Genomic DNA, 22,470 nt, shown 5'->3' on the forward strand with positions numbered 1-22,470 from the left:
GTCACTGTTCTTAGCTAACATTTAAGTGTTTACTGTGTGCCACGCTCCGTACGTTTACGATGTGTTAGCTGCTGTTCTAATTTCATCCTCCAAAAGCCCTGTGACGTAGGTACTGTTGTCTTCCTCATTTCACAGACGAGAAAACTAGAGCTCAGAGATGTTCAAAGGTCCCAGAGTTTGAATCAAGCCTGCAGCCTCCAGAGTCTGAACCATGACTCTGCGTTCCCTAAGACATATCATACTTTAGATTAAAGTATTCTATGGCTGCACAACTACAAAATGGCAACGACTGCCTGGAATAACCATCTAGGCAGATGATGTTTGCTACCTAGTGCATTGTTATTTTAATTCATTGTTATGCCATCTGATTTGACCTACTGTAATGCTCCAATAAACAAAATACTAAGAATACGCATGTCATCAACTATTTTAGATAAATGGAAAAATTCCAAATAGTTCAAGCTAGTTTTTAATAAAGCAAAATTAAATCATAAACCAAACAATTTGGAAGAAAAGTAGAGAAATGTTAACCAACTACCTGTATCAGTGACTTACCTTGAAATACTTCCTTCTCATTCTAGTCATGTTCATCAACATAACTCCAGAGTTTATCCCAGTTTTTCCATAGTATGGATGTCTGGCAAAGCGATTATACCACCCTATTCGAGGCTCTTCATGTTCTGGTGCCATTGCAGCAATTTGTGTGGAATTAAATTTCTTTAGTAAAGACCAAATATCATCAACAGGTCGTAAAAAAAGGATGTCAGTGTCGACATACAATAGTGAGTCAACTTCTTTCAGGATTAACTAGGAGGAGAGATATTTGAATTATTAACTAGAATTCTATTCATTTAATATAAAACATAAAAGAGGCTTTAATTATAAAAGAAATGCCTAAGAGATAAGCTAATTTACATAAGCTTTTTAAAGTAGAGCAATTTTTCCTTAATCTGTCATTTTTTACAACAGCATATAGAGATACTATGCTAATCTTTTTTATTAACTTTAGAGAAGAAAAGCTATAAAAGCAAATCAGAACATAAACTCAAAACTAACAATTGGAAGAATAAAATAAAAGCAATATCCTCCAAGATTAGGGAGGAAAGTTTTTTGTAATGGAAACAAAAAACATTAACTTAGATGAATTTATATCTCGAATCTTAATTTCTTGAGATAAATATAGAAATAAACCAAACAAATGAAGATCTGAACTTGTTCTCTCGGCCTGTAACATCGACTGGCACCTTTACATCGTTTTGGTCTCAACTATGAAATGGGAAAGCCAAAACTAGAACCCACACCACCCAGCTCCAGAGTCCATGCTCTTATTTCTGTGCTTATTGTCCCTCAACAAATCGAAGAAAGTGTGCACACACTTAGCAAGGGTGAGGACAAGACTTGTCTTGGAAGAAAGACTGGCTATATTGTTACTTTCTGAGAAATGTTCAATCTTTAATGTGTCTTCTTCAGGGATTTTCAAGGATAATTTTTTTTATTTCTGCCTTACCTGTAAACTTTAGACTAATCTGACTCCTGCAAATTTAAATTTACTGCCTATTCCAGTACATTAGTAAAACTCAATAATTAGGTAACCTAAACCTTTTTATTAAGAATATAATGAGAATAAGAGCTTAAGCCTCATTCTGCTCCTTTTCAAAGATGCTATCTCGTCCTGCAGCTAAGGTTAAGCCATTACCTTAATGAGCAGCTAGGAGGCTGAAATCATCCCATTCCCCCCCACCAACTGATTTAATATCAGGCTGGGGAAAAAAGAAAAAGAAAAAAATCTGATAGTTGCTGCAGCGCCTGAAGGGAAGCTTCACTTGTTCAAAGACCCCAATTAAAAGGTTATGTATGTGTCTGTATGTCTCTCTCTTTTGTAGGGAGTAGGAGAATAAGGGGAATTGTTTTTATATCAACATGCTGCTTCTGTACCTTGATACAATGTATGTCTACAGATTACTATATTGTTGCAGACTAGAAAGACACTGCATAAAGCTCTAAGTTCACTGCCAGGAGCCACTGCCAACTGAAGATCAGACATAAGGTTAAATAACAACCACATCAGCATTTTTCTATGGTTCCTTTTGGGGGAAGGAGGAATTGGCAGAGCTTACCTCATTCTTTTCATCCATCTATTTTTAAAGGAGGAGAAACTCGGTGGGGAAAAAAAGTTTATAACTTAGAAAAATAAAGTATCGATTTACTTAAATTCTGATTAAAAAGATACAGAAGTAACAGTGAGGTCTGAGGACAATTTGATAAGTTTCAAGCATTTTACTTTAGTATTTCAAATTCCATTTAGGAATTTAACCAGATTATATCTAAATGATCGCACAAATTTCATATCACAACATCAACAATTAAATGTGCTAATAATGCAGAACGGAAGATAAATGGACGCAAAGTCACACTTCTTTCAGCACTTACTGTTTCTTCAGTAACATATTTGTGTTTATTTAATGTCATATTGTGTTTGTTTAATGTCTGTCTCCCACATCAGACAATAAGCTCTATGAAAACAAGAAACCTGTCTGTTCCAATCATTCCTATATACCCAGCACTTCAGTACAGATTCTTGGCAAAAAAAAAAAAGACACTCAAATTATTAATTAAATGACTAATACTGCAATGATTCAACATACTTTTTTCTTTTTTTAATTTATAAAGCCTACATGAAGTATCTGCAACTTCTTAAACTTTTTCCTATCTCAATTCCTTATTTGGGTGCTTCTTACAATAGAAGTAGAGGGTGAGAAAAATCCTGGGATCCAAATTTTTTACACACAGCAACACAAAGATACTGGTTAGGCAGACTCAGCTGTGAAAATTATAACTATCACTCTTACTGACATCCTGGATTCCGTAAACTATGTTCTTAGTATGCTAAGAATTGCCTTAATCCACTTAATAACAAGTAACTGCAGTTTCTTCCCCATAATACGTATACTTCCCAGAAACTTTAGAGCTTCTTAAATTCAGTATTGCTACTGCCATAACTATTTTAAACATTATAGTGGTCCTAATTTAACTACTGTGAAATTCAAAACTGTGGGTGAAATCAATTCAAAATGAAACAGGTAACCTTCCTTCTGAATATTTTTAGATTACAAATAATAATAACAATAACAATTAAGAGTATATCACCAAAGCACACCACCAAAGGACAGCCCCACTGAATGAATGCTCCCACGTCCCTCTGAAGTTCACATGCTTTAAATTTTGTGTCTGTGTTAAAATATCAGTTAGAAGAGGTAAACTGGCTTAGTATAACACAAAAATGGTGACTTAATGATGCAATCTGCTTCACTTCCCAACTTATAAACGTAGCCTGCAACTTGAATGTGATACTCTCATGCCTTTCTCCTGGCAACAGTCCTGGCTCCATTAAAATCTGACAACCTCTGTTCCTTCCTAGAACTAAAAGTTTATAGCAACTGAATAAGTTAAAATGTAGGAAACAGTATTTCAATAGAGCCACTTACATTTTTCATTTTAACAGAGGTTTCTATCGTAGCTTTTATTTGTTCTATGGGAAGGGATTCCCCCTAATCGGGAATCGTGTGTGTGTGTATTTATTAAATAGATTTATAGATAACTCTTCATTAACCCATGTGTGTAAAAGCAAGAGTCAAAAAAAAAAAAAAAAAAAAGAAGGAAAGAAAAAACACTGGGAAAAAAACTTACGGGCAAGAATAATCTCTGGGAAGCACATGGTTTAAAGAGCTTTTTCCACTCTGCTGCATTCTCACTTGGAAAAGTTATTGGGTATAATGAATAGTTAAATGTTTGTAGAAATGACCAGCTGTCAAGCTAAAAAATATAAAAGAAAAACTCAGTTTAGATTTATTTCAATTTTCTCTGTAAAATCATAAACCAACAGATTATTTTTAAAAAAGCTAAAAATTAAGATATTATACATTTTATGATATACACAGTTAAAAGAAAGTCAGTCTTCTTTCTCCATATTGTTTTCTTTCAAAACCTTAAAATTATAGTAATATGCTAGAAAGACTCCACCACAAAGATTGGAGGCACAATTAAAATTATAATGATATTAATCACAAAATCAGAAAGTTGAAAGAGCCTTGCAAGTTGTACATCTCCCTCAACTTTATCCGATGTATAAATCTTCTCAATCCCTAAACAAATTAAACTCAGAAAAAATAAGCACTAATTTTATTACCATAATATGTATATGAAACTGATTAGAAGATATTTGTCTATCTACGTACTTTTAATATGCATAGATATTCTTGATGATAAAACATTCTAATAAATGTATATCCAATGCTAACTTCTAAAAAATCATTACAAAAAGCGAAACAAATCTGAAAATCTATAATGAATACATTTACTCTTTAGTATTCTGAATGCATTTCAAGACACTGACTTGCTTCAAATTCAGTTTAAGTATTACCTATCATTGTTGCTTCAACAGCATTGTTGATTCAAATTTCCTACAGAGCATTCATAGTCTATGGGGGAGGATGAAAACTAAGTCGTTTATGTAACAGGCTGAAGATGTTATGTTCTCTTCGTGAATTACGACTGTTCAAGTAATTTTCTAAAACATTAATGCCTTCCAACATAGTTTAAGGGAATATCTTTACTTCCAACACTCTACTTTGATTCTCTATTAATTAGTTTAAAACACTAGCATTGTGTTTTCTCTGTGCAATTTATAAATCGCTTAAAGATCAATTTCAGTACTAACTTCAAAATGAAATCATCATATTTTATTTAACATTCTAATACTTAGTCGTCTTCTTTGCAATAAAAACATGTTCCATAAAATATTTGATACTCTTCCATCAAAAGCAAAACCAAACATTCTCAGCTGACTAAAAAAAAAAACTAAGTTTAAAATGTAATATATGTTACATAAGCAATAACTCAGCAATATATGAATACAATAAAGTGGCTGCATATAAGATGAATCAATTAATTTTTTACTTATTTTACTTTTTCATACTACATTTTCAAAGGTTTCCACAGTCAGTAGCAATCTGTTGTTATTCTCTGAACTATTAGGATAAGATTAATTCCTCAGTTAATATTTTAGAAAATAATCCTGACAAACAGATCAAGATCACCAAAGCTCATATCAAAAATATAGATACTGGGTCAGCCGGTTAGCTCAGTTGGTTAGAGCGTGGTGCTCTTAACAAGGTTGCTGGTTCAATTCCCTACATGGGCCTCTGTGTCATACTACATTTTCAAAGGTTTCCACAGTCAGTAGCAATCTGTTGTTATTCTCTGAACTATTAGGATAAGATTAATTCCTCAGTTAATATTTTAGAAAATAATCCTGACAAACAGATCAAGATCACCAAAGCTCATATCAAAAATATAGATACTGGGTCAGCCGGTTAGCTCAGTTGGTTAGAGCGTGGTGCTCTTAACAAGGTTGCTGGTTCAATTCCCTACATGGGCCTCTGTGAACTGCGCCCTCCACAACTAGACTGAAACAACTACTTGACTTGGAGCTGATGGGTCCTAAAAAAACACACTTAAAATAAAAGTTTAAAAAAAAAAATATATATAGATATATATAGATAGATAGATACATATATGTGTGTGTGCATACATATATACACACACACACATATATGTATCTATAGATACACACACACACATATATGAAAATATTTTAAAACAATAAGTAAAACTTTTATCTCTTGAAATCAAAGATTTTGGCAGAAAACTAAAAGGCTTGAGATCACAAGTAGTATTTTTCACCTGATGTGTAAAATGAACTAATTTAACTTAAAAAAAAATCATCTACATTTTTTTCTATATAGTTAGACTAAGCATACATATATCCAAATCAGTGTGAAAGATTAATTTAATGTAGATGGGGTGGAAGGGTGGGAATAATCATTATCATCATCTTTACCACCATCTCAGAATACAAGGTAGTGAGATTTCAGGTGAATTTTCTTTTTCTTATATGTTTCACCCCCGTATCTATCTGTTCTCTTCTTGCATAGCAATAATTTCTTTCGTTAAGGAGGTTACATGGCTGGCCCAATCAAAGAGTGTATTTTCAATCCTCACAAACAGCTAAGTACAGTCACATGACTAAGTCAGACCAATGAAATAGTGGCAGGAATGTCATATGCAATTTCTGCAAAGTATCCAAACAGGGACGGAGGAGACTGCCCTCTTCACTTCTTCCTCCCTTATGTTGGCTAGAATGGAGCTGCGATACCAGTATACTGCAGACTGCCTACTTTTATGTGAGAGAGAAGTAAACTTCTATCTTAGTTAAGCCACTGTTATTTGGGGTTTTCTGCCACTGGAACCAAATTGATTATAACTAATACAAAACCAAAATAAAGAACTTTCTTATAAGAGCAAGAAGCCACTTCCCTCCATATTGTCATTCGAGAGTTAAACAGAATTAAAAATGCACGCTTTGATTGAGGCACTCCCAAGCCAAGCATGAGAACAAAATTAAATCACAGGACTTCTCAGTCAAAACATCCTGGAACTATAGTCAGTAAATTAAAACCTCCATAACGGGCAAAGGACTTAAGTAGTCTTCTCCTGTTCAAAAACAAACCTTTCTCTTATACCCTAGATCTGGGCTCTCAGATTGAAGTGGTAGCAGGGAATACTCCGCACTCTACTAGGGCAGAGTTACAGACAAATGTTTTTGTTCAATAAAGGAATAAAATAACATTCTATTATAGTACACCATTAAATATTCAACTCTCAGACTTAAGTCTCAAATACTTACTATGCCTTTAAAACTATCATGCAGTTGATCTTCAGCAAAAATATGGAACTGAAGAGGTTTGATGCTGAAAATGATAGCTGACTTCAACATGGTGATAGTTTCTTCCAGTCTTTCACCACAGGCAACTACAGCTAAGTGCATTCTCTCAATGGGCTGTATTTTCAGACTATACCTAATAGAAAAGAAGACCACATTTTCCAACAGTTTTAGTATAAGGTAACATGTTAACAACATGGTATTTTGACCATGTTCAAAAACCAAAGTTCAAAATTTCTACTTAAAAAGCAAAGAAACATCACATTACAAAACAGCATGATGCTGAATCAATCATCTATTTCTATACCCTCAACCAGCCTTTCTCAGCCAACATTCCACTACGAAACACAAAGGCCTACTTTCTCAACTCTTCCAAGAATGGTACATAACTAGCACCATTCTAGATGCACAGGAGAGAAGTTAATTCATTACTCACACTAGATGTGTTAGGGCATTAGGGCTTAATTCTTTCAAGGAACCTCCCCAATTGAGAAAGGGGACATTACTGATTTAAGACTTCAAGTTTAAAATTTTTTTTTATTTAAAAAAAATCTCAAAAACATAAAAGTAGAGAAAATACAACAAAAGATCCCCATGTACCCACGTCCTTGCTGTAACAATTATCCATTCAAAAGTATTCTTATTTCACCTAAAACCTCTGCCCACATCCCCTTTCACTAAACAACGGATCGTTTTGAAGCAAACGCAGACATAAAATCATCTACAAATATTTCATGAAGATATATCCAATCTTCAACCATGATGATTACAAGAAAAGTTTCCTTTACATAATTTTTTCTCACTGACTACATTCATTTATCAAGTAATCAGTGAAACATAAAATTTCTGAGGTAGTCTAAAACATACTAGTCAAACACTGTTATGTAATTTTGGAAGGAAAGATTCTCTAAACCCAAGTTATTGGCCTAGGCTATATAACGTATTTACAATATAAAGATCTCATCTGTAATTATGGCATAAAATAATCTTTTTGGAACTGACAGCTAAAGGAATGTAAGAATGGAAAACAACATAAAACAAACTAATAACATATTAAAGTATTATACAATACAAACATTCCAAACTAAAAACATACAAATTTGACTTTAACTCAATTTTGGCTTAGAGATCCTTTCTGTAAAATACACAAAGATTAAAAATTACATTATTTAACATTAATAGTTTTATGTAAACATTACTGAGATTTGCAGTAGCAGGGATGGGTGATTAATCATTTCTCTTCAATTTCCAAGCTAAAATTACTGTAGTTATGTTCCTTAGCATAGGACTTTGGAATCCTGAGCATTCATCTGTCCACATGTTAGAGAGGTCCCAAAACTATTTTCTGATTTTCTGAGGAAAAGCTTGATCTTGCTCATGGGTAATCCCTCAACCACCAAGGACACCAGAAAGGAGAAAAAACACGAAATAACATTTAACACAAACAACTGACTGTAGAAAACATACTTGAATATCAAATTCATATAGCTTAATGTTTTAACATTAAACATTTGGAATTTTTCATATTAATAGGATAGAAAACTATGTCTGAATCCTGCTTTTATTGTGGATCTATTCCTTCCTATTAACAGGCTTGGTTTTTTTTTTGTGTTTTTTTTTTTGCTAAGGGATATTTAACAGAGCAGTTGAAACTGATGCTTTTCTGGTCTGATTGGGTACCTTAGGCCTGAAAATGGGTTTCTCTTACATTGGTACATCTTTCACCTACACAATTACTGGTTAATTGTCAGCTTTCAGCAGAGGAGCAGAAAAACTCTTCAGCCAAGTTACTATCCCCTAGAAAACATAAGAGTCATTTGCTTCCCAGATCCCTCTACTGGCCGGCTGAACCTTAAACTCGTCAATACCTCGATAATGCGCCCTCTGTTCAGGCTAATGGGTGAATTATTCTACAGATGAGATTCTTTAAAAATATATGTATTTTTTAAGGGGAAAAATAACCTCCCTCGGATAATTCATAAAGTTAAATATTATTACACCACTTTGTTAATGGTATTAAATGGGGAAGATACATATAAAATGGTGTTCTGGCAAGAAGTACATTTCCTATTCCAGCAGTGGTGATAATCTTCATCAAAGAATTAGGATTATCATTAAATTAAGGTATAATATTAGGTATATATTTTGCCTTTAAAATTTAGATTAATCTACCAGAAATTGAATTTTATGAATGGGTTGAGGTAGGGTACAATGACAAATTTTGCACATGGTTATCCAACTGTGCAAGCGCCATTTGTTAGTTACCACAGAATTTATCCTTTTCCCATCCACCTGCCACGCCACTTTTTTCGCATATGTATCTGGTGTTAGCATAAGCTGGGGTCTTTTTTAAAGCTCTGTTCTTTTCCACTGACAGCAATTAGAAAGAAGCAGTACCTTCTCCCTTGTCTGTACCCTCTGTCCATTCCCCTCTTTTCTGTTTGAGCCCTTCAGTTTAGAACAGGAAAATCCTATCAGAGGGAAGACTACACATCTATGTTTTCTATACCGATAACAAGGGGTTGAGAACCCAGTTCACCTCAAAGCAGTGGAATTTACAATGGCACAAGTAAAAGAAAAGGCAGTGAGGACACACAGCAGTTTCACAGAGCTCTAAATTATCTTGTCTTTGTAGTAAATGCCTCCAGATCCTACTTCTCACGATGGTATAAAATCCCTCATTAAAGAACCAAGACTTGAGGATCTATAATGGGCTCAGGTTGTTTACATGGCTATAACTACATCCTGCCCCAAAGCTAAAAGCCAAGAGATTTTAAAAGTAGGCCGTAACAGTCATGCATAGAATTCTCTATATATGGAGACAAGAAGTATAATAAACCTTCTTAAGAAAAATAAGGCAAATGTTCTTCAAGAAAAAAAAAATTTCTAAAATGACTCCCAGGGACTCCACCTCCCAGGCATTTTAGCAAGACTTGTTTTAGTCACACCGCCATCACTCCTTCCACCAATTTCTATGGAAGGACTATTGTCACCTACAGAGCATTTGCTTTTCTGTTATGTGTCTCTTCTTAGCAAAAGCATTATGTACAGTACAGACGCCATCTAAACTGACAGGAGGAAACATTCATTAAGATGTTTCTGCCCACCAGCCTGTCCCTAGACCCCCAAGGACAGGAAATAATTGCAACTGGAAGAAATCTAAAGTAAGCTTCTACACTACAGGAAGGGATAACTAAAACCTTCTACAAAGTCACAGGAAAGTAGCCATTCAAGTAATTTTGGTCACAACTGAATGGCATAATCTTGTCAGGCTCTGTAAAAATGTGCTGTATTTTAATTACAGTGTGAATAAGATAAAAGTCCCTGTAGGTTTAAAGAAATGTTATCCAGAAGGACATTTTAAAGTCAAACCTATTTTCCACAGACCTATGTTTTAATTTAAACATTCACCGTATTTTCCGATCACACCTTGTAAAATCAAACTAAACATATTAAATTTCTGATAACAATTTCTCCAAACTAAAAATAACTGCCATGAACTTATCTTTAAAAACTTGTAGTTGAACAAAATACAAAACTATCTACAGAAACACTAATGATCGTTTCCTTAATGTATATGTTAAAAAAATGTTTTTCCTCTTACTACTAAAAAAGAGTTGTGCTGAATTATCATACTAGACAAAACTACTTTAAAGAGTTGTATTTAAATCACTTTTGAAACACAATGCAATATTTAAAAAACTCTTCAGGATGTTATGAAAGCATATAAAAGAAAATCTAAAAATTCTATATTAAATATAAGTATTAACTACTAAAATATAATTTAAAATAATCTGTAAAAATATATCTCTTAAAACTAGCATGTGACCACCCAACAGAAGACAGGTAACATTAAATTTACCTATAACCATAGACTCCATGAACCGAAAATCAATTCTCACCATAAAGAGAAAGATGAAATATTTTAAAAGCTCAAACCATATTAACAGAAAAACTAATATATAAAAACAGAATATTTATAATAATACTAACATTAAGAGATTGTATAATGGAAAGATAACTAAAATTAAAAGTGAAACAAATTAGGAAAATATTTGTAATCAATGGCAAAACCAGAACATGTATTTCTAAGAGTTCATAAAATAAGCACTAAAAAACCAATAGGCAAAATATCAATGCAGAAAAAAAGCTAAACACATATGAAAACATATCCAACAAATTATCAACAAAATATAAATCATCATTTCACCCAAATAAGTGGCAAAACTATAAGCCCCGGTAATACTAAGGTTACGGTGATACCAGTACATTTACACAATGGTGGTGCAGGCTTAAATCTGTATAATTTTTAGAATATAATGTAATGGTATAATTACTTCTTTTTAATGAGTACTGGACCTTTCATATGGTAGACACCACGGATAAGCAAGAAAGCCACAATCTTGACCTCACACAATTGACAGCTTATTGTGAAAAGACAGATTTGGAAGAGATTTCATCAGAAGTCATAGTAATTGTTTAAACAGAAAAAAAAAAAATCAAGATTGCTAAGGAAGCTTACGACACAAACATTTAACTTAGTCTGAAAGTGCTGGGGAAAATCATTAGTTGCTTGCTGGTTGCCAAGCACCTTGCTAGGCATAGGGCTTATATGATGAAGGTCGCGTGGTATCCATCTACAAAGTCAACAGTCTAGCAGTAGATAAAGATTCAAAACCACACTAGATCAGGTCGGTGCAACAACAAGACAGAGGATACAGAGAAGGGAGGAGCAGGGGTTAGGGAAGGGAGCTCACACTAGCTGGATAAGACGTGATGAGCTCGGTAGTTAAGGAAACAGGAAGGAAGCGGTGGTCAGGAGCGCCAGTGACAGGAAACCAGTCAGAAGAGTCACTGAGGACTGACATGTGGAAAGTCAGTCATAAACCAAGATACAAACAAGGGAAAGTGTGAGGAGCTAGACCATGAATTTAGGTTTGAACGAGAGTGTCTGAGGCACCTGAATCAGCAAGGTAAAAATGACCAACATGCAGCTGGAAATACAGTTCTGGAGCAAAGAAAAGAGCTCTGGATTGGAGCGATCAGTTATCCTCAACGGAGAGAGAAAAAAGCAGAGTCCTGAGGAATGTCAATGTTTAGAAGTTAGGAACAGTGAAAGGAGTCCAGGAGCAGAGAGATCAAAGAGCTAAGAGACACTGGTCTCCAGAGCCAGAGACTGACAGAATTGGAAGAAAGAGGAAGTGGCAACCAGTGCCCAAGAACAAGTCAGAGGTCAGAGGTGACTTCAACGAGAGCTAGGGTTTTTAGTCATGGCAGGCGCTGCCCATAGTGGGGTGAGGTGTGAAGGGCTGGTCTGTTGGTTTGTGTAAGGAAATAAAGCCAGTAGACACTCTTACAAGAAGTCTGCTTGTGAAAAGAAACAGAGTAAACAAGAATGCTTGAAGGATAAAGGGTTGAAAGCAAGCTGCCATCGGAATCTTGTGTTTGGTTTTGTTTCAAGGACAGAAGAGACTGAAGAGGTGTGAGCATTGTGACAAGTAGATGCCTCAGTGCAGATACAATTACTAACAGCATATATACATCAACCATGAAAACGCTGTGGATAGGTGTTGACAAAATTTTTCTTTTTTATGTTATTTTATGTTCATTGCACAATAAATTAATTGGGAGGAAATAATCCCCCCAGGTAAGCTTCGATCAAAATACAATTATATAAAGAATTCAAGTTGGGAAAGCTGGGAAGAACACTGTGCCAGCTAAGTGCCCACTGATGCCAGGCAAAATGTGAGAGCTAAGGTGGCAGTAAAAGGGACTTTCAAAGAAATTTTACTTCTTTGAAGTAAGGAGGTAAGCAGACAAGCTCTCCGAGTCAGGCAAAATGAGGCATTACTTAAGAGTAAATACTGAAATGGAGGGTGAGAATGCCATGGCAATTGCATGGCATTGTGGCTTGGCTGCACGGCTGAACAAAGTGAGTAAATGTGAGGGATCCTAAGTTCTGAAAAATAAAATGATCGCAGGTATATACTCTGGATTCAAGATTACAAGTTGAGAGTGTAGTATAGCAGAGAAGTCTAACTTTTAAAATCTCAAATTTAGGAGAACAACAAGCACCAAGGTGTACATTATGTATTTATCCACATCATTTCCTTCCAGGGAAGATTTGGGAGCATTAGGAAAGTGATGAGTTGGAGAAGCCAAAACAAAAGGAGTAATAAGCAGAGGCTCCAGGATTCACACGAGGTCAGCTCCCCTAGGCTAACTAACCCTGGCCATAGAGGAGGAGGGAAGACGCCGTAACTTACAAAAGCGTCTGGGTTGTATAAATCAGAGTATACGAAAGTTTTCAAGCTTACCCAGCTTCTAGAGTGAGTAGATGTATGTCACAAGGCTGGAAATAGCAAAGCGGTGCTTGTCAATACTCTATTTACTAGTAAACTTTTGGAAGAATGAAAAATACTGAGCCCCGATTCTCCAAAATTATGAACAAACTGAAGTGTAAGACTTTAAAAGGAGTTAGATTATTTTTAAGTCTGAATAATCTGATTTGACTGATCCACGTTATAATTTCAATCCCTCAATCTTTTCCATAGCTAAAAGATATAATTAGCACATCTGATTTCAACTATTCCCTCCCAGTTATTCATGGAATGCATAATATATTGGAAATACAAGAATTTTAAAATATATGCTACTAATATATATTAAGAATGCAGATTTCTCCAGGTAGAATACTTCACCTCCTATCCTTGAGCCTGGCTAATTTCCTGTTCGTCGGGTACTTGCTCTCTCCAGGAAGCTGCCCCAGATACCTTCAGATGATCCCACCTGATGACTCACCTGTTTCTCCCATCGTCATAGCTACAATATGTCACACTCTATTATAATCTCAGGTTTATTAGTGTGAAACCCCAGAAGGATGGAGCCTCGTTAACCAGACTCGGAGTCTGGTTCTTAGCACCCAGCACTGTGCCTGGGAAATTGAATGAGTAGAATTTAAACTTAAATGAATCACAAAGACACACTAAAAGTAGATGACACTCCAAGAATAGCTATTTTTACTCTTAGGATGGACATTGCAGGCTACTGCCTCATCCTCCCCTGCCACTGTCTCAGTGAGATAGTCTGATATCACATTCTTATCAATGCTTGTTTCTTTCACTGCAGGTTAGAGCAGGAAGGGACCTGAGAGGTCAGCCAATCCTTATCCAGAGAAGTGAACAAAGCCAAACTATTCAGTAACTCAAAAGGTCAATAAACAATGCCATCGCATTTGCTCCTGCGTTAAACACTTATCTTTATCCTCCCAATACGCAATCTCTCTGTTAATAACCAACATAATCCTTCCCCAGTTGTTCCCATCCACCTACAGAATGTATTTTCAGTATACCAGCTTTAAATTAAATTAACGTTGTATATATGGCTGCAACTGTCAGTGGAAGTCTATCCTTAACACCTGTTTATTATTTTATCACTTGTTACCTAAATTAGATGAGAAATCCTCCTAAGAACAATGGTTTATCATAATAACATCTAAAAAAATAGTATTTTATATGCAGTGTATGTGAAAAATTACATATAGTGTAATTACATATAGTATAGATAACAACTACAAGGTAGGAAAAAAGGAATAGAAAATCCGATCAGAAAATGAATTATTTACATGTATGATAATATTAAATTATTGGAAGAGAAACATTTTTTTATCCTATTACAGTCAAAAATTTATTATCTACTATCTAATCTTACCTACTCTGATCTACCAATTAAATATTAAGTGCCTACCTAAAAGTCGCTTCCCAAAAGCAGTTCATTCCACAAACATCAGAGGGCAGCATCCAATAGGGATTCCAGTAACACAGAGAGAAGAAATCTTTACACCTAACAGAGTAAGACAGAAATAAAGTCCTCTGTGAGTATTTCAGTTTAAAACAAAGAACTTACTAAATAATATAACTTACTATTCTATTTTACAACACCAAAACTGAAAATCCAATTTTGCAAATTCAATATTGCTATGGTAATGAGAATTTTTGGAAACTGATCTCTCTCTTACTTTGGGTATCATTATTTTAAATAGAACTTTAAAACCTTTGGGTAGAATATATACTACAGACTGGAAACCCATTTTCTAGTCAGAAACGGTCCTAATATACTAAAAGCCCCTCCTAAGAACACAAAAAGTAAGGGAATACATCTAAAATTTTCCTTCACGGACTACACAGATAGTCCTATTACATGGGCACTAGATAAAATCCACTTCAGCCAAACAAAATATTTGCTTATCCTGAAGCGAAATTAAAATGCCATGAATGCTGGTGGAAAAGGAAGAGAGGATCTTTAAATGTTTTCAAATTAATCCTCAAAAACACCTGTATGGTGTTTTAAATTGAAAAATAATACCGATATTCATGGTTCAGTTTCATTATCTCAGTTTCACTGTATTACACAAGCTAAAATGGAGGATTAAGTGTGTTCTTTCTTCTTTGATTGCAGGTTGGAACAAAAACAAAACCACGCCTCACATTATAAAATGTATGTTTTTCATTTGTTATTCCTTTTCAAACAAGAGCCTAGTTTGAAATTCACTACAGTGGAGGCCTGGGTAATAAAGTAAGCACGTATGAAGGCAGGATCAGGTACTAAACCAGGTCACCTCATGTCCCATCATCATGTAGCTTTGTTCTCACTATGGATTCAATTATAAGTTACTGTTCTACAAGGAAAGGTCTATGAAATTTCAGATTTGCAAAGAGCTCTGATCATACCTCTCACAAATGTCAATGCCCCACACCAGGCCTACTACATCAGAACCTCTGAGAACCGGTTCGGGCACTGGTGGTTTTTAAAATGCTGCAGAGGTAATTCTGTGTACTACTGCATAATAAACTACAAAGTTACCATTTTAAAACCAATGGGAAAAAGTTACATAGTAATTTTGTTGCCTTTTAAAGGGAGACTATTTTTAAGCACAGGGTAAAATGTTACATATCTTAATTTAAAAGGTTGATAAATCAGAAAAATAAACTGTAGGCAGACTAGTAAAACACACTACTTGATCAGGAAATTTATGTTTATCCCCTCCCAGGCTTACGTATTTTTTAAGTTTGGCATTTCATACTATAGACAGGTTCAGTGGTGGTGGTAACAACTAACAGAGTTCTTTTCAGATTTAAGTGCTTTCACATCCATTTAAGCCTCACAACAAACCAGTTCAAACAGGTATCACTATCTTTCAGATACAGACATTATTACCACTTTCTTTCAACAAATCCACAATTTATTTATAATCAACTCTACAGCATACCTTTGTTCCAAAAAGGAAATAACTAATCTGGTTATTCCATCTCCCCGTCAAACCTTACAACAGTACCAAATGGAAATGGAAAATAAAGTCTCAAAGAAAATGACTCCCTAATTAAATTTTTCTGTAAAAGTTATTGCTTGAAATTATGTAATAATGTCATTTTCTGCCTCAACGTGCACTCCTCAAGTCCCAGCCCTAAGCAACCACAAATCTATTTTGTCTCCATAGATGTGCCTATTATAAGAATTTCACATAAATGGAAACATATAATATGCAGCTTTTTGAATCTGACTTTTCACTCAGCATATTTTCAAGGTTCATCCACTGTCGCATTTATTAGTACACTGCATTCCTTTTTATGGCCAAATAACATTCCATTTTATGGATGATATACACATTTTGTTTATCCATTCATCAGAAGATAGGCATTTGAATTGTTTTCCAGTTTGGGGCTATTAATATATAATGCTTCTATGAATATTCATGCACAATTTTTCTATGGACATGTTTCCAATTCTCTTGAGGATACAGCCACCAGTGGAATTGCTAGATCATGTAATCACTGTGGAGTGACTAATGCAGATGGAACTACAGGGAAAAAGTCAAGTTTTAGGTAAGTTTCTTGACCATAATCTAATGTCAGAAAACATGTTTATAGAAGGGATGTTTTTCTTTCTGTCTTTCTTTAATGGAAATACAAAACATAAGCACTAGTGACTACACAGGCTGCTAGCTATTTAAAAAAAAATCATAAAACACTGAGGTACTGCTGGCAAGAGGTGGCATAATTTATTTCAAGTTTCTTATCTCCCAAATTACATTCTCTCTCACTTACAAAAAATTGGTTTTAAAGATCAAGTTATACAGTAGAAACTCATTACATACCAGTAACTGTTGCTACAAGCAATAAATTAGGGAAAGCAACTAATCTGGAGACAGATAACACTCATACTTTCAGGCCGGAAAAGAAAATAAAACTTAAAAATACTAGAGAAGTAAAGGTAGTTTTCCAAATTCTGGTTATTAGTTGCTTTTGCTTTTATTCCTTAGAACTATTGGAAATGGAATATTAGATCGTACAACATTCAAAGAGTTAACTCTACTAAATACTTTCAATGGGGAAAAACTGGAAGCTGAGTAAATGGTATGTCTTCAGTAAACAGTGACATCCAAAGTCAGTGAAGTCCATACATGCAGTTTTTTCACTGTGTATCTAATTGAAATAAAACTTTACTGTGGCTCGTCCTCAAATCTGGTATGACTGAATGTTTCTAGCTCTAGGTGGTTTGTCTATGAGCAAATTGATCAGGGGTAGCACAAAGGATCTTTGTGGAGATAAACAGTTCTGTATCCTGATTGCAGGGTGGTTACACGAAACTACATATGTGAAAAATTGCATAAAACTACACATGTACACGAGTACATGTAAAACTGATGGTATCTGAAAACTGACCTGTGGATTATACACAATGTCAATTTCTGGGGTTATAATAGTGCACTAACTATATTGATACATATATATGTATATGTATATACATATATAATATATATTATTATATATACATATATAATATATACTATATATTATGATATATTATATACATATTATATATACATATATTATATATTATAATATATACATATATAATATATAGTATAACATATATAATATGTGATATATATACATATATAATATATAATATATATATATATGTTATTCCAGATATGGTGGTATTGCACTAAGCTCATGTAAGATTTTACCACCAAGGGAAACAGTGAACATAGACTATCTCTGCAACTTCCTATGACCTTATATTTATTTCAAAAGTAAAAAGTAAAAACAAACAAACGAACAAAAAAAACCTGGCCAAAAAATTCCCCACAATGTCAGTACGTACTTGAAAAATATTTCAAAATTTGAGACATTTCATGCTCTGGATTAAAGTGAGCATTTAACATAATAATGCTCACCACAATAACAGTTCTCAAACTTAGAGTAGACTTAAATTTGATAACATAAGGTCTTTTATACTTTTAAATTAAACTGACAAGGTATTTTTCATATCAAAATGTCCACAACAGTCAAGAGGCTTTCGTGAAAACTGTGCACAACTGACAGTCAGGGATAAGTCTGGGCAGATCCAGTGTAAGAATGTGGAAGCCTGAGTGCTGCAAGCCAACAGGGCAACTGCGAGGCAGGACACCTGCGGTGACTGCGCCAGAGAAACAGAGATGCCCACAGCCCCCGTAAGGGAGGCCATGCCCATGACACTGACAATTGCCTTTATTTGAAGATCAGTGCCTGGGTCACTCATTTTCAACCAAAAACTGTCTCCAGACAACTGACTTTCTAGCTCTGTCACGTCTTCACTTCTTTTTCTTAAAGCTCCAATTTTATGAATACTCAGGAGGTGGGGAAAGGACTGCTTACATACAAATGGCACTGAACAATTATCTAACCATTTCAAAAATAAGTTGGCATCACACTGTACAACCCTCCCCCACTTCCCCCCAAAAATAACAACAAAAAAAATGATGAAAAATTTAAATGTAAAAAAAGTGGGGTGGGGGGGGACCCTCTGGCATAAAGTTTTTCTATGTGTGAAGAAAGCAAAAACAATAAAGAAAGAAACTGCCTATCTGAATACACAAAAATTTTAAACTTCACACAGTATACACACTGAAAAAAATGCAAGTCAACATGTAGAGGGAAGTACTATTGACCTGTAAGACACATAGATAATAATCTTACTGTTTCAAAATAGGATTTCTAAATCAAAAGTACTCCTTATTTTTCTTTCCCCTCCAAAAGCATAGAACAATATTATTTTAGTTAATTAATTATTAGTCAGGCTTGTGCTAAGCACTTTATAACTATGTTAAGTATGATTTTCAATGAACAAAAATATTGTTTTTATATAAGAAGTCTTTGCATGAACAAAGCAGAGATTAAAATGACTTTAGTAAGTAATTTAACCTTTCTTTACTGTTTACTGCCAAAACTCCTCTCTTCTTCAAAAATAACTGCAAAGAGGAGGAAACATTTCTCTACTAAGAACAAATAGTGGTCATTCTCAGCTAAATCAGTGGTACTCAATCTTTGGTTTTATAACAATACCCTGGAGCACACATCTAAAATATAGATTCCTAGACCCCAGTGCCAGACATTCAGGTTTAGCAGGTTGAGACTGGGACCCAAGCGAAGATCTTTACCCGAAAGTCAGAAATTGGAACCAAAAAAAAAAAAATTGCTCAAAATTTAAATGATCAAAATCATCACCACATTAGCTTCAATTTTATCGTGCCAGGCACCACACTAAGTAATCTATATGTGCTATATCATTTCAGTTCTCACAAACAACTCAATATCCTAAGTACTCTTACCTCTAACTGATACGGAAATATGTTCATGGTGAACACAGACAGTAAGTGACAAAGCTGAAGTCTGTGTCTCCAAAACCCTTCCTCTTTCCACTCTAAATTCTCCGTGTATCCTACTAGTGTTCACAGGACCCAATATAAAGGATAACTCAGTGGCCTAACCAGATCTGAAAAGGCGCATGAGGTGACGACCTCCCTGTATGAAAATTGATCCCACGAAGGACATGGCCAGTCCAGAAATGGTATCACTGAAATGCTAAGTGTTTCTTAATTCCGCACAACCAACATGCTATAGAGCCACCATCAGATGAGATCTTGATAAGACCAAGATTCATCAGTGAAATGTGAGAAATTAATCACCCTGAGTAGCTCAAGTCACAAAATGGCATAACTCCTTCTGCAGAAATACTGATGCTGGTAATAAGAACTGCTTTAGATTGAACACTTTAATAGAGTCTGTGCATACTGAACAGCTTAAGAGAGTCTCTGTGTGTGGAAGATCCAGTGCCTACCTGGCATTTCCCCTCCTTTGCGGCACCACAGGTCTCCAACATCAATCACGTTATTCTCTCCACCACAGGGATGTATGTGTAGGAGGCACAGACCCAGAGAATCAGAGGCCCCCATCCCAGGCAACACTGACGGGTCCACAGATGGACACGTGCTGCAAGCAAGTCTAATGAGTGCCCTTTTCTATTTGAGATTAGAAAAGAAACACTGCGAGGGGAGGAAAGACCCCATGAGCAAAGCCCATCTACAGTGGAAGAGAATGAGAAAGTCCCTAGTCCTTGAGGTCTCTGGAAATAACTGGGCATTTTTTCTTTAATATTGTTCTTTTCATATAAGCTTATAAAAATCTGGTTTGCTTAAGTCAGTTTTAGTGGATTTTGATCACTGACAACTAAGAATTCTATTACACATCAATTATTATCTACATTTTACAGGTGAGAAATTGAAGCAGAGAAGTGGTCAAGGTTTCACAGCAGAGCCAGAATGAGAACACAGGCTGTCTGACTCTAAGACCTGTACATTTTCTAATTACCAAAATAATGTATTTAAACAGAATGCACTAATTAATAATAGAGTTCACTGACAAATTGTTACTATCATTTTAGTTTTTACTTTGAGAACTTAGGAGAATCTTTCCAAGTATTTTGTCATGGAATGCTGTGCAATGAATACTTGCTATAAGTTATGACCAATGGAACCTGCTGAATATAACCCTAGATCCCATGTGTTAAATGAAAAAGGGAAATAACAGTCTTAATCTTTCAGGTAAGATGGCTTCAAAAAAAGTAAGAATGTAATGACAATCAAATCCTACCAAAAAAAGGGAAGCTGTTGCTTGACTCACAGCCCCATTCACCACTGATGAAACACTACAAGCTAGATTCTTATCCCAGTAGCTTTATAGAAAGAGCACTTGGGGAGTAATCAAAGGATAGTTTTTAATTCTGGTCCAATGAAACTTGCTTGGCCAAATAAATTATACACAAGAACAGAGATTAAGGACACCTACTCCATATCCCACTGTAGCTAAAGAAGTTACCTGACCTCTATGAGAAATCTAAAAAGATGTCACACACAATATCTAAAATTAAGAATCCTGATGTCTTAGGTATTCTCCCGACTTTAATCAAATTGTAGAGTAAAAACGTGACAATCCAGCTTTTCCATGTTGCTCCTCTGCCCAAACTTCTCCTTATACCTACACATGTGGTGAAATGTACTTCACATTTTTACCAAGACTGATACAGCTTTAGTTTTAACTTAGATGTATGCCCCATTGAAACGAGGGGTTATGCTGTTCAGACGACCTGTAATATACAGCTTTACAGTTGACTCTACTCTGACACATCAAACTTACGATTTCAGTAATAGCTCTTAAAATATCTATTAAAATGGAAGTGCTTATTTTCCAAATTTCAAAAAAAAAAAATCATTTTGTTAAAAACTGGTCCAGCAAATACAATTTATAAAAATCTGTCACAAAATAAAGTATAAGTATGTGAGACAAAGCACTAAACATATTACTCTATCAAACTGAAATGCTAATATCATAGTTCAATTTCATTCAGTATTTTGATTAACATGTTACTTCCTTACAATTCTAGCCAATACAATAACAATTTCTTTTCCATAATTTTCAACGCTTCACTATAACATAACAGACCATGAATTGCTTTTCATGAGCATTTTTCAAAGCTCACCCAGGTCTTCCAGCTCAGGCAGTCACTGCCTCTCCCAGGACGATAAATGAGAGTTGTCAAACCTGGCTCTGGAAATAGTCTGCTTTTATGAATAGAGTCCTGATATCCTAGGAATTTGCCAGACTGTAACCAAATCAAAGGGTAATAAAAACATGACAATCCAGTATTTTCATGCTGCTCCTCTGCCCAAACGACCCCCTTTCATTTTGGGAATGACCGTCAACTGCACACCCTGCGACCAACATATAATACTTTCGATATCAAGGCAGCCTTTCCTCTCTCTTTCCTAAGGGAGTACTGTAGATCGTTCCCAGAGAGATGTCCACAAAAAGATGAGACTATTTCCAAGGAAGTGGAAACGCTCAGAGTTTGTTAAGCATTCATAATGCGTTGCATTCTTTTCTCCATTTAAATCTCAAGCTGATTCCAACTCTGGCAGTGATTTGTGAAAATCCACTTAAGTCATTATGCTAATTTTTAAAGGATTCCTCCATCCTATCTCACGAAAGACGTTGAGCGTGTCAAGTATCGCTCATTTTTCTTGCTGATTCCAAAAGAAAAATTCACAATCTGCAAAATGCTCTGTTCAGATTTAACGAATCGACTAATAACGACAAACTTAAGCGTTAACACACAGACGCCGCATTCAGGAGGGGTAAAAAAATTGAACTAGGGCGCCAGCCTGATGTTTAAATATCTCAGCTTGAACTCCATGGAAACAAGACGGAATTCCCACTAGTCAGACAGCAAGAAGGCTTTTGTGGGCACCTCTTATTTTCAAAGAATCCCTTTTAAAAATCAACTGTCAATTAAAAGTTGAAAATTAATTT

At 35.1% G+C, this 22,470-nt stretch overlaps 1 protein-coding gene across 2 annotated transcripts in view; it reads right to left on the bottom strand.

Moving 5' to 3' along the window:
• GXYLT1 (glucoside xylosyltransferase 1) overlaps nucleotides 1-22,470 on the bottom strand; it is a 40,720-nt gene that overhangs the window by 17,648 nt on the left and 602 nt on the right. The window contains exons 2-5 of one of the 2 annotated variants that reach the window (XM_019748442.3): nucleotides 14,528-14,623; nucleotides 6,746-6,917; nucleotides 3,688-3,813; nucleotides 556-807 (exon numbers count right to left, since the gene is read on the bottom strand). In XM_019748442.3, the coding sequence (XP_019604001.1) occupies nucleotides 556-807; nucleotides 3,688-3,813; nucleotides 6,746-6,917; nucleotides 14,528-14,623 (646 nt within the window). The remainder of the gene's footprint in view (nucleotides 1-555; nucleotides 808-3,687; nucleotides 3,814-6,745; nucleotides 6,918-14,527; nucleotides 14,624-22,470) is intronic. The other variant, XM_019748443.3, reaches the window with a different exon arrangement.

Source organism: Rhinolophus sinicus, chromosome 1 (genome assembly GCF_057876585.1).
Source record: "Rhinolophus sinicus isolate RSI-liver-muscle chromosome 1, RSI-T2T, whole genome shotgun sequence".
Classification (NCBI taxonomy): Eukaryota; Metazoa; Chordata; class Mammalia; order Chiroptera; family Rhinolophidae; genus Rhinolophus; species Rhinolophus sinicus.